The following is an 18,270-nucleotide window of genomic DNA, read 5'->3' as shown; positions in this document are numbered from 1 at the left end:
TAATGATTTTCTGCATATCCTATGTTCTTTACATAGGACATTGGTTTTTTTTTTTTAATAGGTAATTCAGTGTTTGCATGTGCATTCACTCATAACTCATGTTAAGATAGAGTTTGTCAGTCATGTTGCTGAAAAAGCCTGCTTTTCCTTCAACACACTGACATCTCTGCTTTGTGATTCAGTAATGTCTACATTATTGCTATACTCTATACTCTTTCTTTGTCTAATCTGATTGTAGAGTGTTTTGACTAGTTAACTCTTTATTCTACTGCCCATGTTTTCAGCTACAATCTAGTAGTTGGCAGTTTTCTTTTGGATGGAAAATTATCTTCCAAATTAAAACCTATACTCAGAATGAATTCCCTGTGAACAATGCATGAAATATTATAATGATGGAGGTATTTTGGTATTTACTTTTTGCTAGACTCTCTGATAAGCAGATTAATTCATTTTATCCCCTCAACAGCACTAGCACTATGAAGAAAGTTCTGTTAGTACTGCCACTTTAAATATGAGATAAGGGAGGCATATTTAAAGTCATGCAGTTGGTGGAGCCAGCATTTGAATTCAAGCAGTCTGATTCTTACCACCACCACATGCTGCCTTTTAACTACAAAATTATTTGTAATCTGCTAACAAGACAATTAAATAGACTCTGTAGTGAATGTTTTTGAGCCTTCTGCTGATCTTAGTTGCAGAGGTGGTGGGTAGTCCCTTGGGAGCTCAGAATCAGTTTGACAGCATCCTTCCTACCTCTTCCCCTGTCCATGTATCTTTCTGCTTTCTTCCCAAGGCCATTTTCTGAAGTTGCACTTACTGGTTTGGTGCACCAGCCAACATATTTTGGAAACGTGAGTAGTCAGTGTTTCCAAGTGCAACCACCGTTAGTTGATAAATGCCTTAGCTCCATGCCATTCCAATGGGCAATTCTCAGACGTTCCAGTGGAATCAAATTCTCATTGATTATAGTAGCTTCTTATTCCTCATTCCTGCTACCTGAAACCACTTTCCAATAAACTACCTGCACCCAAGTCTTTGTCTGTTTCTTCTTTGGGGACAACCCAAAACAAGACACCCTCTTTTAATTGTGTTTGAGAGAAATAATTGTAAACCACCGGTGACAAAAGGATTTATTACCTCACAGTTAAATTCACTCACTTTCACAATAGAGAGGTATCAGTATTTCAAATTATTCAATGTCCCAACTAGAAGTTGATCTATCCAAACAATATAAAATATTAAGGTCAGAATAGGCAGACTTTATACTTGCAGTGGGAGAAGACCAGTTGTGAGAGAGGATGTGTGAAATAAGGCCATTTGAGCTTTAATAACAGGTATGCCCTTAGGGACAGCATCTTTAGGAAAATGTATGTATGTAAGTCGAGGATCTGGAAATTGAACTATGCATGTTTGTGCACCTATTGGAAAGTCTTTGTGTATCCCCAGGGGTATGTAAGATCCCGTTTTGAAGACTAATTCTCTAGAATATTGTGCATGCATGCACACACACCCCCCCAAACCAAGACTAAACTTTATTTTGGATATAAATGGAGGAAACATAATGTATTCTGTCTCAAGAAAAGTTGAGTAGTAGATCTGTTGTAAAAGGGCTTTACCAAAATTTATAGGAGGTGACTTTCATGGGGGATCTGAGATTTTTTTTTTTGATTCTGATGAAGAACAAAAGAAGACAGAATTCACATCCATATTCATATTCAGGTAATATTTATTTCATGCTTTCCATGTAATAGAGGTGTTTTAGGAACTTTTATACCAATGATCTCAGTAAACCATCATACTAATTGTTCCCTGGGAGTGATAATTACCATTCCAATTTTAGTTGAAATAAAGTGACCTGCCAAATTCACATAGTTGATTAAAATGGAAGAATTGAGTTCCTATCCAGACCTTCTAATTTAAAGTTCCATATCCTTTCAAAGATATCACAGTAAGACTGAAAAAGAAATCTAGCTAGAAGTTAAACAGAAATAAAAGACACTCTCCCCTAACCCATCACAAAATACACAGGTCTAATATGATGCTGACTGACGTTGTCCCTAACACTAATTCCTACTGCCCACCACCCCAGGCAAAATTTGTTGTTTTTTTAGTTTGTGTTCCTGTGACAACTTGTACATATATTGATTAGAACACTTAGTTGTATTTTATGGTAATTATTTTCTTACCCATCTGTCTCCATGAGTAGAGTGTTATTTGAGGGAAGAGACTGCGTCTGATTTATTTTAATAATTATTTTCATAATCTGGTGCTAAGCACAGTATCTAGCACGCATTCAGTTATTATTTATTGAATGAATGACTATACAAATGAGCGAAAGTAAAAGGATGGTCATTTTACCCACATCACACTACACTAGATTATTCCATATTCCTCCTGGGCCTGCTGCCAAAGACTTTTAAAGAAATTTTAAACTTTTCCAGAACTTTCCAGAGAGCATTTTTCATATCCTTATTCCTGAGACAGTAAATCAAAGGGTTGAAGAGTGGAGTCACCATTGCATAGAACAAGGTCATCATCTTTGGCATCAGGGCAGAGTGGCTGGACCCAGGGCTCACGTGCATCACCATAATGGTCCCGTAGAACAGCAGCACTACAGCCAAATGGGACCCACAGGTTGAAAAGGCCTTATGTCGACTGGATGCCGAGGGCAACCGAAGCACAGCGAGTAGAACCAGAGCGTAGGAGATGAGGATGAAAAGGAAGCTAAGGAGGATGATGAGGGAGCTTAGTGTGTAGCTGGTGAGTTTGGGCATGGGGGCAGGAACACATGAAAGGGTCAGCAATGGGCCTGAGTCACATACAAAGTGGTCAATCACATTTGGGCCACAAAAAGGCAGTCGGGAGATGAGAATAACAGGCACCAGATACCAGAGAAAGCCGCACACCCAACAGGAAATCACTAGGTTGAAACAACGCTGTCCAGTCATAACTGTGGCATAATGCAGAGGATGACAGATGGCAAAGTATCGATCAAAGGACATTGCTGAGAGAAAGAAGCACTCAGTGGAGCCCATGGAAAAGAAAAAATATAATTGAAGGAAGCAACCAGTGAAAGAGATGGCCTTGGTCTCTGAGAGGAAGTTGACCAGTGTGTTTGGAACAGTGGAGTTGACATACCAGATCTCCAGGAAGGCAAAATTCCCCAGCAGGATGTACATGGGGGTGTGGAGATGCTGGTCCCAACACACAGCACAGATAATGGCTCCGTTTCCCACGAGTGTCAGAAGGTAGATGATGGAGAAGAACATACACAGGATGACCTGGATTTCCCTGCTGCAGGGAAAGCCCAGAAGGATGAATTCACTCACTGATTCAGAATGGGATCCTGATCCAGAGATGTTCATTTAGTCTGTAAGCTCTGCTGCAATGAAACATTATCATTATGCAGCTAAATCCAAACAACTGAGCATAACATACAAGGCCCTTCATAATCTGATCCTTAACTACTTATTTAATCTCATCTCTTTCCTTGTGTCCTCTTGAGTCCTATATCCCAGGAAGAAAAGAATTGTTGCATTTCTGCTGAATCACATGGTGTTCTCTCTTAGATTTCTGTTGCTCCTTCATTCCCTTCTTCCTTCCTTCTTTCCTTCTCTATTTGCCCATACCTTCTGGATCTCTTCCTTTCTCTTTATCCATCTTCTTACATATTTATTTACTTACTCTTTTTTTGGCCTGGATAATTTGTATTTGCAGTTTACACTGTTCCCTAATTACCTCTTTCATGAAGTATTGCTGGACTCCACCATCATATACTAATTCTTTGTTTTGCCATAACATCCAGTGTATATGTGTGTACACTTATAATATGCCCTATTGTAACTGGTCACTTTTCTATTTACCATTCTGAGCTTCATGAACTCAGAGGTAGTATTTTTCATTTCCATATTACAAATGCCTAGCACAGTGCAGTTCACTTCATCGGCATGCCAACATATTTTCTGGATCAACATTAAAGAAATGAATCATTATTTTTTAAGCTAAAAGGAATGAGAATTAACATTCTAAAAGCTACAGTGTATTTCTACACTAAAGAATTTACACTTGGGAGTTTGGGATTTGTGGATACCAACTACTATATATAAAATAGATAAACAGCAAGGTCCTCCTGTACAGCACTGTATTTAGTACCCTGTAATAGCCAATAATGAAAGAATATAAAATGGAATACATATGTATAACTGAATCATTATGTTGTACATCAGAAATTAATACATTGTAAACCGATTATACTTAAATAAAAAAAGAATTTATACTTTACACTTTGTATCACTTTTTTGGCATGTCTTAATATACTAAACTGTAACCTCTGAGAATAGAGGCCAAGTGTTAATTATCTTTGAATTTTTTTTTCAGTATCTAGTACATTATCTTTTAAGCAATATGTACATTGTAATTGCTTAATAAATGATTAAATCATTATTTCTGCCCCCATTTGAATTTTAAATTCAGTTAACCTTCTACCCGGAAGCCTTAATCATTTCATATATGCAAGAAAAGAACCATTTCATTGGACCTTGAAGCTGGGAGGGTGGTGGTGGGCACAGATGAGAGCAAGGGCATGGCAAAAAGGGGAGATGGTAGATGAATATGGTATAAGACTAGAGTAACCAAATATGCCTGTCTGCCTGGGACTGTCCCAGTCTTAGCACTGAAAGTCTTGTGATTTGGGAAACCCTCAGACTCCGGGAAACAGGGACAGTCGGTCACCCTATGTGAGATTCTGAAGTTGACCCAGGTACCTCAGAAATACACATGTGCTGGCCCCCTTTTGAAACCTTTTCATTTTTCTCAGTTGTCCACAAAGAAAAAGGAAATGTCCTCAAATGACCTATGTGAATATTTAGAGGACACATGAAAGTACTGAGAAGACACTCGGGAACAAAAGCAAGGGACCGCCCAATTTGCTTTCCAAGAACGACTTGATTTCCTGTGCCGCCAAGTGCTCTAATCATCAACTGAGGCCACACTCCAGATGCATAAGCTGTGCAGACACCCTTGGCCAAGGTCCCAGGGTGGGTAGATGTAGCCCCGATACTCTCCTTTGCACTCAAGACTAAACCACTCAGTAACACAGCATTTTTGGACCCACGTTTCCTTTGAGCAATTTTGCTTTTCTCTGTTCTTATGGTCCCCTTATGGCACTTGATTCTTTAATTCAAATTTCTCTAAAGGTATTACTGGAAGAAAAAGACTCCATGAAGTCCTTGGAAAAAGGGAAACATAATGGAAGGAAGCAGCCAGTGAGACTACTGACTTGGCATTTAAGAAGAAACAGGGGTTGGTATTCTGGTCTAGACTGAGTTGACGATCTTCCAAAACATTTAATGATCTGGTTTCCAACGAGATCAATATAATGAAGTAAACATATAGCAACCTTGGAAAAAGAAAGACCTACAGTAGTTTAATTTGATTTCCTTACTTAAGGTAAAGGAATACTTCACCTTTACTGGGGAGCATTCTGGTATTGGTATTGATCACATTTATGTCTGACACTTCCTTCAGAAGAACTCCAAATTTCTCCCTGCCAGTCATTACCCTGGCTTGGCCCAGTTTTCTTTCTGTGTCTGCTTCTTTCAGCTTGCAGTGATACCACAGAATCTAGTTTATCAGATAAAAGCGTTACTGTGTCTACTCCAGCTCTGGCTACTCACTAATTAGACAATTAAATAAACGTGCAAGCAAAAGTAGAACACAAAACAGCTAGTATTCTTTTAGTTTTAAAACAAATTTGTGAAACATCCCCAAATTAATCTGCTTTTCCATATTTCTTAACGTACCTGGACTTCCTAGTGGATGGTAACTGTTTCCTGTAGCTTTTGTCTTCAGTTCTGTGTCTCTCTGAAACCTGTGCAGATACAGCTCCTAAAATGGAACTGGAGAAACAGTGCTTTTACTTGTGTTTGACATCATCTTCTATGAATTACTAGTAATAATTCAACTTTTATTTTCAAAGTAGAGCATACTGCAACTTACTTGGAGTTGTGGAAAAGCTAGAAAAATTAAGGTTTTAGAAAACTGTTTCATCTATACTTACTTCAGTTAATGACAAACACCACAGCTTTGCCCAGGAACCGAAGCTATTTGGATTTTGTCCCTCAGGTCTTTTACCAGGAAAATCAAGAACAACAACAACAAAATGAGGGTTATTTCTTGAGGGAAAAAAAGGATAGGGACAAGATGTGATTTCTGCAGACCTGGGATCTATGCTCAGGAGGAACTGAGTCCTTTCTCTCAGCTTCAGTCTCAAAAGTGGATTCCCAGAACCTTCACTGAGAAACAAACCCCCTTTTGTACAATTAACTTTGCAGTGACTGCTAGCGTCTCGTCAGGGGAGATGTCTGGAGGGTGACGTAGATGAGACTTTGGGAGGAGTTACCAATTTTTAATTTGGAAGAAAGGATTCAAGTATCATCTACATAAAAAATTTTATCTAAAAATGGAGTTTGGGGGAGGACTCTATTCTCTATTTTTGGTCAGTAATTCCAAAGATTTGTTTCCTTGTGTATTTAAAAAGATGGCTTCTCAACTCAGTAGTCCTTTGGGCAGGCTAGTCCCTCAGGCCAGCATCTGCCTTTACCTTCTGTGATTAGATTAGATGCCTTTGGGAGAGGAACGAGGGAAAATAAGTAGTTGTGTGAAATGAGCATGTGGCTGTGTCTCCTGAACTCAAAGCTAATTATGAATTGTCCTTTATTCTGTAAAACTAAGCCATATAATCAATCACCAGAGAAATGTAGAACATTTACAAAATACGCTTCTTTCTTGTGAGGAAGAAAAAAGGGACAACTTAAAGAATGTGAGACCTTTGTTTCTAGTGCATAAGGTAAATCCATTATGATACTGTTTTTGGATTTCTTATGAGGGTCTCTCCATAGCCCCAGCTACTTAAGGACTTTTTTTTCCTTCCTCTCTACTTATTATCAAGGCACCCCTTCCCTACAGTTCCCTAAAACTGTAATGAGAAGCATGCTTAGTTCTGTTTTCCACTTATCCTGAAGCTATAGCTCTTTGTGTCCCAGCTTGAGATGAAGAGTATCTCCCTATAAGGACCCCACCTGGAGAAGACCCTAACTTCTGTCTTTGCAAAACTACTGAAACGAATCCCAAATTTGCCACAATTAGGAATGCTCTCAGGGAAAATAAAGGTTTGGTGCTCCAGTGTATTGCTTACCTCTCTTGGTTCTGAATTACCCAAAGAATCCAACAGTGTTGTTTACCTCTATCTTGTTAGCTTTTTGATGTTTTTTTATCAGTCTTTTTTTCTGATGATAGTCATTCTAAACAATTTAGTTTTCCACTCCTAGAATTAAGGCAATCCTTGTCACTTCTATTGCTTAAATTTTATTTTAGTCTGTCCATTACTCTTCATTTCTACTGCTTTCACATTAGCCCATGCTTAAAAATGACTAATCTTGTAAAAATATCTAATCTATCCGTTTATGCCTATTTCCTTTGACAACGCACTGGTGGAAGCTATTATCAGTCTTTTTTGCCCAAGAAAGGGGTCCTTATCAGTCTCCAAGTAGCAAACAGTCTTGCTGTTACCTGCTTTCCTTTTTCCCCTATTTGATCCTTCCAGAGTAATTGTATACGAATATTTAAAAAATAATTTCAGTAACTTAAAAAAATTCTTTCAAATTCTTTTCACTCTTCTTACAATAAAGTTAAAACTCCTCACCATGACCTATAAGACTCTGAAGGTTCTGAATTCTACCTATTCCAATTTATGCCATACTCCCCCTTGTCCATGGTATTTTTGTCACCACGACATCTAAAGTTGGCCCCTCTCACTTGCTCTCATGTTACCCTATTTTATTCATTCATAACAGTTATCAAAATCTGCAATTATTTTGTGCATTGTCTATCTTCTATATTAGAATATTTACTCCATGAAGGATGGCGCCTCTTCTACCCTGTTCAAAACCACAATTACTGTAACCATTAGCACAGGGCCTAGCATATATTTGCAGTTCAATAAATGTTTGTTGAATGAAAATACATATTCTTGTAAGTCCATTTCCATGAGATATTAACAGGCATTAGGGAAAGGAGGTTGGCGTTAAAATAAATATGACAAATGCTAGTTTAAATAAAGTTAAATAGGTCTGGTTTCCTCTAGGGTGTCTCAGAGCCTTTGCTATGTTAAGATGCATAATGACTCTCCTAAATGACATACTGTGGTGAAGTGATTTCCAAACTTATTTGAACCCAGAGGATTTGTTTTCATTTTCATTTTTTTTCTCAGAGCAACTCCAGGATTAATATTGTATAGAATATAGTTTGAGAAATGATGTTCAAGGCCTTCTTTTAGCATTTACAAAATTGCCTTCTATTGTTTTTTACAAAATTTTCATATGTGTATTCTGTTCTTTTAGGTGCAGTTGGAAAGTATGCACTGTAACATTTCACATTCCTTACAGAGATGTTGCTCAGAAACGTTTTCCTGCTGATGACAATAAATTTACAAACACCAATATAATTAGATATTGCTATACTAAGAAATTTTATAAGAAACTTGGAAATGAGACAAAGATGAGAATAAAAGAATAATATAACAAGCCCATCTCGTGAAACTGTCAAGATCTGCTTGTCTGAAAAAGTCGGCACTGGATCAAGAGGAGCCCTTGGATCAAGAAACATCACAAAAAGTTTGCCTTTGAGATCTTTTTTGTCTCCTTGACTTGTCTGATTCTAGAGGTTTTATAATTAATCAGAAGAACTAGATGAGTTTCATTTTCACAGTTATGTGTCAAAGATTGCTAGTCATTTATCTGTCTAAAATATATTTATTTTTCAAAAGTTAGAAAGATCTGTATCTATATGTCAAGACTGTTTGCTACTTGGAGACAGATAAGGGCCCCTTTCTTGGGCATTATATTTCAGACAAGAATCTGGAAGATGTGATCTATTTTGGTGAGAGGTCATGGAAGCAGTACTGTCGCCAGGGCAAACCTCTGGCTGTCATCTCTTTCTCCCATTAGAGACTGAGATCCTCTCTGTGTGTCCAGTATTTGCATCTGGAAGTCTGCGCAAGCTTCAAAAAGTGAAGTAGAGAAATAGACTTGCAGGCATCTCTCCATGATTCTTATGCTGGGGGCTCTGAATTTCAGAGTGAATGGGAAATAGTGGGGGCCAGAGCCGTCTGGTCTGTACATGTTTTACCTGAACAATGGGTAACATTTTTTTTTAAATTAAATAAATATGCATTTCCAAGAGAGTGCCTCCCTGCACTGTTCATTTTTTGTTTATTTTTTTCTGTAGGAGTGTTCACAGGTTATCTGTGTTCATAATTGTTTTAACCTTCAAATTTATAAACTGAAGGTGAACATTCTCTGTGTATCTAAAAATTATAAAATATTTTATCCTCCTTACATGAATGTCAACTATTTTCTTACTCCAAGAAGAAACTCATAAATCAGATAATAAAATGTCTTCAATTTAACAGAGATATAATTCCAATTAGTTATAGAGAATAATAAATGCTTCCATAAATTTAAAATAAGGGAACTTCCAGAGAAGAGAGGAATTGAATTTATAAACTAAATGTGTTAGCCTTTTAAGAAAAACAAACTTCTAAAGAAAACTTCTAGCTCAGAGCATTTCTATGTAAGAATCCAAGTTCAGGTATTCAGAATAAACTGCTGGACAAATCAGAGTGGTGTGGTCATTTTGGTTTAGAAAGAGTGGTTTGTTTTTCTTCCTCATTTTAGAAGTTCGGAATATAATGCAAGTGTGCTTTTGGGGGGGGGGTAAGACTTTGTTTTCACATAGAAGAACTAGTTAATCTGAACTTAATAAACTTGCTATACTGGTTTCACTGATCAGATGAGCTGACATTACTTCTAATGTTTAGCATTATTAAGAATGTAAAATTATGTGTTCAATTAAATTGAATTTTATTTCTGGAAGATGTTTTTGTTATCATCTGTCATTGTGTGGCTCTGTAATATGTCATCATATATGTAATTTCCAATATCTTTGTTAACTTTAAGACCATGGACTAATACTAAATTAATAATTAATGAAAAAATCTTTGGATACCTTAGATAATTTTTAATAAGATAGGATAAGAAAACATTGATTATCAGGCATAGTTTTAATTTGCCTCCTATTTTTATATTGTAGAATGACTATCAGATAACAGTTTGAGAGGGTGTTTGGCTACCTTTAGACCATGTTAAGGTATGTTTATTTTTACCTCTTTAAGAAACAAAAAGTGATGTCTGTGACTGTATGCATTCCTAAAATGTGTGCTCACTGCTCATCTGCTGAGATGCTTGTGTGTGACAGAAATTCTTGAGTATCAATCTCCTCTTTTTCTTTGGTTAACAGTTGTAATTAATATGGGTGGTTGAGACTCTACTCGCTGAGTGGCAAGGAAGTACAAATGTGTATGCAAGATAATGGATACGTTTTTATTTATTATGAGCAAAGAAGAGTAATTTATCTTAAAACATAAATGTCTGGTTGTGTCAGGATGTGAAATAAAATGATAAAAGACAAAACTTGAGATGGAACAGAAAGTTAAAGGCATCTGAGGGAAAGTAAACTTTATTTTCCTTAGTTTAAAGTAACTGCGATAGTTTTTTTCTAAATAAATTTTATTTGGGGTTAATTTCTTAGCTCTGTTCACTGAAAATCTAAAAATGGTGGAATGTCAACTATTTTACTAGGAAATATTTCTTAAGATAAAAATGATTGGATAAATTTTTATCTGGAGTAAGATGATTAATGATCAGTTAATCCTTAGTGAGAAGCCATGGGTCTGGGCACTCCTAGAGCCGTGACTCTGATGACTGGGCATGTCCCTTGTACGGACCCTGGAAGCTGTGCTGATGCAGTTGTGACGGGAGACACTGACCCTTATGGTGCCTGCATCTTCTAAGCCAAGGTGGATCCTATACCCACCAGTGTGCATCTCATCTTTCCCTTGAGCTGTCACTTTGCAGTAGAAGGGAAAACTCAAACAACTGGACTGTCACGAGAACTCCTTTTGCAAAACAGAACTGTCTAATATTATCCTGCTGGTAGGCTTTACTTCCCATCCTTATCCTAAAGTGAAATCCAAGTATAAATGTGACCTTTTCATATCATGTTAAAAATGTTGTGTAACAAGCCCATCTAAGGCTCATCTAACTCTAGAAGGGTGTAATTTTGTTTAACTTAGTATTTACTATTCATAGGATCTCAGAGATGTGGTAAGTATGATGCGTTGTGCAATATGGTCTGATTGTTTCAGAGTCTTGAAAGCCCCTGGTCAGTTTTCTAGCAGGGATGGAGATTCAGACAACTTAAACAGCAGCCTAGGGAATCCCAGGGCTCATTAGGCTGAGTGGTGGCATAAGGAGCGTAAAAGCCTTAGATAATAGCCAAGAGCCCTCGGGGCAGGAGATCTTTCCAACCTCACAGCCAGCCCTCAATTAGGGCTTGACTTATAAGGAAGCTGTTAGTGCACAGACTGGGCAACTTTGATGGTCATCTGAGAATTTCCCATTTTGCTGGCCTGAGACTATGAAGAAGTGGCTGGTGGGGTGAATAGCAGGGTAACATGTTCCTTCTTTGAATCCACATAGTTCCTGGTGTGCAAGGATGTAAGTTTCTCAGATGTTTATTCAAAGTTCTACTCCCCTTCCTTGCTTCTCTTTCTGGCTTTGAAACCATTTTTATACCTCCTGTTGTTCATACTCCTTTTTTCTATACACTGATATTTATCATTTTTAAATTCAAGGAATCATTTGAGTTTTGTTGTTCTAGGTTTATACACTTAGAATCATTCACAGAATAATGAAATTCCCCCAGTATCAGTGAATTCTAGGTTTGGTAGTATCTTGTAAGGTGATTACAAGGTTTGAATAAGGCAAGATCAGTTTTATGTAACAGAAGGCACTGGATTCATGGCAGTACTGTCTTAAGCCTACCTTATTCTACCATAGTCCCTCCTACAATCGATTTTCCAGTTCTTGAATTATTTCAGTTACTTTTTGCTAAATATTCACTTTCTCCCAATGCAATTTAAAATGCAGTATTTCAAACAAAGCCCAAATGTCTGGAGCAGAAAGATTTGCCCTTCTCAGTAGGGATACCATCATGGGTGCCATCTCCAATGAATGGAGTCCATTTCTTGGTGTTTCAGAAGAAATTAGAAAACATACCCGTTACCTCCAAAAGAAGTTCACATGGCATTTAAACTCCCGCTAGCAAGTCATTCTCCATCGTATGGTCAAGTTTCTTCCTCTGAGAATGCTTTTAGTTCAATACAAAGATAGACAAATGGCAAAGTATAATACACTACATTGTTTGGAAAAAACTCCACAATTCCCACAAGGAGAACTTTACTCCCTTTGGTGGTATTTTCCACGTAGACCTCCGTGGTTCCCTGCTTAGGAAATCTAGAGAATAGCTGCCCAGGTGTCCATAAATAGCCCTTGATTATTTAAGGAGCTTGATTTTGTCCTCTTCTCTCCTTACTGCATTGGGTCCTTCCATAAAGATTTTAATTTCTTTTTAAGCACTTTCAATTCTTTTGAATCATTTTGCCAAAATAATTAAAAATATTTAAAATGGACTTTTGCAGATTCTTCGGTTTTTCTTAGGATGTGAAACATGATATACTTCGTAGGGTCTGATTCTACAGCAAGGAATGTGCTAATGGAGCTGGCATGTTTGAATGTTGCTTCCCAGGCCCCAGCAGCGGTCTGGCTTGGGTAACTATGCTGTGGTAGAAGGTGGTTTTAAGAGATGTGCATCCCTTGTTCCTGGAGAATGTCATTCTAAGTGAAGTAAGCCAGGAAGAGAAAGAAAAATACCATATGAGATCGCTTATATGTGGAATCTAAAAAAAGGAACATAAATACAAAGCAGAAACAGACTCATAGACATAGAATACAAACTTGTGGTTGCCAAGGGGGCAGGGGGTGGGAAGGGACAGATTGGGATTTCAAAATTCATAGATACTGACAGGCATATGTAGAATAGATTAACAAGATTATACTGTATAGCACAGGGAAATATATACAAGATCTTGTGGTAGCTCACAGCAAAAAAAAAAAAGTGACACTGAATATTTGTATGTTCATATATAACTGAAAAATTGTGCTCTACACTGGAATTTGACACAACATTTTAAAATGACTGTAACTCAATAAAAAATGTTTTAAAAAATGATGAAAGAAGGATTTAATAACGCTAATCATAATAGTAAGTATAAATAAAAGCTTTAATATGAAAAAAAGAAAAAAATACATATAGCATTCAAGTTTATTTCTGACATTGAAGCTTTTATATATTTTGGTATTTAAAACCTAATAAAAATAATGCAATCAGTTCAGGGTGAACTATAAAATGTATATTGCATAATTATATGTAATATGAATAAAAATCCAATTTAAAAATAGAAAAAAAAAAAAAGAGATGGGCATCCCTTCATGCTGATGGGTACAATGCTCTTTTCATTTCTCACAGAATATTCAGAGGCTAAATTTCTTGTTGTGATCAGAGACTTCAGAAATGTAGAAGTCAGAAATATTTCTACTAAACACAGCAATTTTATTAACCCTGAAAGCGAACTTGCCATATTTGGTGACATTATGTTTTCCTATTATCTGAAGGCAGAAAATTTCTTGAGTCTGTAAGAAAATCCATGAATGACCAGAATTCAGTGTATACCTTAACTACAACTCAAATAACTAAGACACAGGATTGCCTGTTTTTGTCCTACGAAATTTAAAGGTGTTGATATTTGACAATTAGTCAAATCCTATTACACTAACCTCCTAGAAACTATACAAAAACACTTATTGTACTGAAGTCTCCCAATGTTAAATATTACTTTAAAGAGGTAGATCAAGATGGAAACTAAACGTTTGGAGATGAGTACACTGTAGTGTATACAGAATTTGAAATATAATGTTGTATACATAAAACTTATATAATGTTATAAACCAATACAAAATAAAATTAAAAAGAGGTAGATCATAGACTAGGGCTTAAAAATGTCTTGCAGTAATCTGGATTAATTTTATACATTCTTAATTAATCTACTTCACAGAACTTTCTTAAGTTTTTTCATCTTGAAAAATGACTCTATAACACCACACCCAGAATCTGATAACTCATATATTTTTGCCTTTTGTCTAACTTAAACCTCCCACATCCCAATTTTACTCTTCTTTCTCTAGGTCACTTGGTATTCTTGACTTGATGAAAAAAGAAAATGATTCTAAGGTGACAGAATTTGTTCTTCTGGGCCTGTCATCCTCCTGGGAGCTGCAGCTCTTTCTCTTCTTAATATTTTTGTTGTTTCATGTGGCTACTGTCCTGGGAAACCTCTTGATAATGGTAACAGTGCGAGCCGACACTCACCTGCTCCAGTCGCCTATGTACTATTTTTTGGGCCATCTGTCCTTCATTGACCTATGCCTGAGCTGTGTTACTGTGCCCAAGATGTTAGGAGATTTCCTACAGGAGGGCAAGATCATCTCTTTTTCCGGGTGCCTGGCCCAGATTTACTTCCTGCACTTTCTGGGAGCCAGTGAGATGTTTGTGCTGACCGTCATGGCCTACGATAGGTATGTTGCCATATGCAGTCCTTTGCACTACCTGGCAGTCATGAACCGCCAGCTCTGCTTTCAGTTGGTTTTTGCCTGCTGGTGTGGGGGCTTCGTCCACTCCATCACACAGGTCACACTGGTCATTCAGCTGCCCTTCTGTGGCCTCAATGAACTGGACAACTTCTACTGTGATGTCCCACAGGTCATCAAGCTGGCCTGCATGGACACGTATGTGGTGGAGGTGCTGATGGTCTCGAACAGCGGTCTGCTCTCCCTTGTCTGCTTCTTGGTCTTGCTGATCTCTTATGCGGTCATCCTGATTACCCTGAGAACTCGCCTCCGCCAGGGCCAGAGCAAGGCGCTCGCTACCTGTGCCTCCCACCTGACGGTGGTCAGCCTGATCTTTGTGCCGTGTGTGTTCATCTACCTGAGGCCTTTCTGCAGCTTCTCTGTGGATAAGGTTTTCTCTGTCTTCTACACAGTGATCACACCTATGTTGAACCCCTTCATCTACACCTTCAGAAATGCTGATATGAAGACAGCCATGAAGAAGCTGAGAAAAAAACATGTGACATCCTGCTGCCATGTCCAAGAATGAACAGGAAGAGGTGATTTAGAAAATCTTTTCTTAGGGTACTCTTAACTCCATCTGTAGCTGAGTACATGCATGAAAACCAAGTTGGTGACTTTGGTCTAAAAGAGAAGACAGCATCAGAATTACAATGCATTGCTCTTGACCATAGTTGGGAGGTACAGGCGGCTTTCTCAGGTGTTAAATATTAAGCAGGGAACTCAGGAGTGCTCACCGGTCCACAAATGATAACAGGAATTAATCGAGTCCTAGGGTCAGCAGGAGCCCTTGAAAGATCAACTCTTCTATCCTTTTGTCTATAAGTGGCCTTCTTTTATTCAGTTCATTTCTCTTTGAAACTCCATTCAAATGAAAGAAGATATTACACCCCTTTTTGTGTCCAACTCCTCCAGGGTTTAGTCCCCGGTGTCTGGAAGTTCCTTCTGATGTCTCATCCAAGTATCTTCTGAAACAGCGCAAGTCCCTCTTGCCGCCTCTCTAACAAAACCTCACTGATCACTCTGCGTATTAGTGTTCACCCAGGAACTGTGTTGTGTATTGTGCCAAATTTCAGAAATGAAGATCAGCAACTTACCTGAATGAACAGAGGCTCTTAACAAAGCTTATGTGTGAAGGAAAGGAAGTCTGGGGGTGCTCTTGGTGTTCTGCTGCAGAGGCTTCTCCAGAAGGGGCGTTCCATTTCACCCTGAGGTTTTCTTTGAGTTGAATTATAGTGGGGGTGATTGACAAGCTGTCTCTTCATGGAGCACAATGTGTAAGAGCTCTGAACTCTAAAGGAAAAGAGAAAGAAAGAAATGAGCTGTGGTTTAAAGCGCTCACCTACTTGGTTCCTGGCCTTGAGGTACTCGAGTTACTCATAGTTACTGTCTCTGGGTCTCAAAAGTGCTTTGAGCAATAGGTAATGTTATTCAACTTCATTTTTACAAATCAGCTCAGATTTGTAAAGTGATCTTGCCCAAGATCACTTAGAAAAAGTGTAATTAACCAAGAAAGCTGGAAACCTTAGATAATTTAGTCTAAGTTAATTTTTTTCTCCCCAGAAATAGTATTTATCCCAATTAGACAGACTACTTGCTTTATTTCAACTATACCTGTATAGGATCTCAAGACCTAGGAGATCCCTAAAAAGATTCACATAAAAGTTTATATTTAAGATTATCTATCTCTGACATGAGGCTCTTTGCAACATTTTATGCCCATAGAAAGGTGTTTATTCTATTTACTGAATAATAATATAATGATGGACTTTCAGGAATATTTTTATATTTGTTCACTTCATTTCCTAATCAAGCGCTGCGGGGAGGCTTTTCTGATTACTTAGCTGAAAAACAAACCTCAGGGGAAAAATGTCTGAAGTGCTACCTAATACTAGGATTTACTTGGTAACGTGCAATACCCCTCATCATGTAAGAGCTTTCTTCACATTGCAATAAAGAATGGATTTTCATTTTTGTGCTGGGAGTTAGTGACTTTATATTTAAGAAACTGTATGTATGTATATATGTTTGTATGTATGTGTGAATGCATGGCTATAGAAGAACTTCTCAAAGACCAAGAACAAAGCTACTACTTGGGTGATTTCTTTAGAGGATGACTGAGAGTGAGCAGCATTCCTAGTACAGATCACAGTCTCCTCTCTCCCTTTTACTCCATAACACTTCAACAGAGACCCGCTGCTTGCAATAAATATCCAGAAGGGCAGACAGGTAGAAACCACCAGTCAGAGCAGCGTGTTGGCTGACAGAAGGATTTAGTGGTGCTGTGAGTCAGCCAGGCACACTGCAGGGACATGAAGCTCCAGGCTTTCTTTTTGTATCAGCTGGTTGCAACACCCCCTTTTTCTAATGTCCCTCTTCCGTAGCAAAATTTAAGGGCTTGGGAAATCATTTTAAATGTCCTGTTGATATCTGAGATTGACAGCATTAATACTCAGAAAAGCAAGATATTCCCTTTTGCATTTTTAATTCTCTGATGCTTGCTTAATCAATTGTCTATAGTAAAATTTTTATTAATAAGCTGCTAACATCTCTGTTCTTCAGGGACTGTACGTGATTGATATTATCTACAGAGTTCAAGGTTCACATGCCCTGAGCTCACTTCCAAAGCCTGTCTGAGCTTCTTCTTTAAGTCTGTCCTCCTGAGGTTAGACCATATCACTGTATATACTCCTTTAGGCTGAGGGACACTGTATAAAGTGTGTGGCCAGAACTTGGACATTTGGGCTGCAGAATCCACATTCGCACCTGACAGACTTCTTGTGTTGGGATTTGGAACCAGAAAAGGTGGGCTAGGAGTGAGGGCCAAAGCTGGCTCTTTCTACAATGCCATGTCTGATGGACTTCAAATTTGATCTGAAATTTGAAACAGGCCTTCAAGTAATTACAAGAGTACAAGAACATTATTTTCTGAGTATGAGGAAATTTAAATTCATTTAAATTTTTTACTTGGATATACAACTTTTAGTCATATGGTACATGGGCTCTATTTTTTAAAAATTTCTATTTGGACTTTTGCTTTGGGTCCCTCAGATATTTGAGGTAGGTCTGCCCCTTCTTTCCAGCTCTTGGGGTCCTTTGGGGCACTGAAATAACTGAAAGGAGACAAAGACAAGTCTGATTCATGAAATCACAGGAGAATTATTGACTTCACATTTCCAGAGCACATGCTAAGAATGTACATTTATAGCCTAGCTGTAAACTACACATCGTGAATGAGCCAATATAGTAGGGGAAATAATAGTAATAACACAGCAAGGAAGACAGTAACAGTCAGGAAAAGCAGGGTTTTATTTGTTGTTGTAGGGTTAGTGGTCCAAAATTGTAATACTACCACCCTCCTCTTTCCCTTGTCCCAGCTTTGAGTAAATTGTGCAAAACTACATGGAAATGGCCTGAATATTTATTGACTAGTTACTTCCCAAGTAGCCTCCAATACAGTTTTACAAAGAGTCATTTAGTGGGAGTTTTGGGAAGTAGAAGGTTTTCCCGTTGCTCAATTACTCCCTCTAAGAGTCCTAGAAACTAGGAAGTGCTATTGGTGAGAAATCAGCATGCCATCCCAATATGTACTCCTCATCTGGAGAAAACATTTCCTGGCAGATGTTTC

The 18,270-nt window shown here is 37.9% G+C and overlaps 2 protein-coding genes across 3 annotated transcripts; one reads left to right on the top strand and one right to left on the bottom strand.

Moving 5' to 3' along the window:
* Positions 1–2,331: 2,331 nt before the first annotated feature.
* On the bottom strand, positions 2,332–9,262 carry LOC105103701 (olfactory receptor 11G2). Of its 2 annotated transcripts, none has more exons than XM_064486398.1 (2): positions 9,256–9,262; positions 2,332–3,346 (listed from the first exon to the last, which is right to left on the bottom strand). In XM_064486398.1, exons 1-2 carry the CDS (start codon positions 9,260–9,262, stop codon positions 2,379–2,381), a joined length of 975 nt encoding a protein of 324 aa, XP_064342468.1. In that variant the 3' UTR covers positions 2,332–2,378. The 2 variants fall into 2 exon arrangements, with proteins under 2 accessions (XP_064342468.1, XP_064342467.1); XM_064486397.1 differs by lacking the exon at positions 9,256–9,262 and adding an exon at positions 5,203–5,221.
* Positions 9,263–14,223: 4,961 nt separating this feature from the next.
* On the top strand, positions 14,224–15,185 carry LOC105103702 (olfactory receptor 4Q3). Its single transcript, XM_010997313.3, is given in 2 exon segments — positions 14,224–15,130; positions 15,133–15,185. Coding segments are annotated over 2 exon segments (960 nt in total).
* The last annotated feature ends 3,085 nt before the right edge of the window (positions 15,186–18,270 follow it).

The sequence above is a fragment of the Camelus dromedarius genome, chromosome 5, assembly GCF_036321535.1.
Source record: "Camelus dromedarius isolate mCamDro1 chromosome 5, mCamDro1.pat, whole genome shotgun sequence".
In the NCBI taxonomy this organism is placed as follows: Eukaryota; Metazoa; Chordata; class Mammalia; order Artiodactyla; family Camelidae; genus Camelus; species Camelus dromedarius.
The sequence above is the reverse complement of the archived record's forward strand: the minus strand, read 5'-3'. Positions and strand labels throughout refer to the sequence as shown.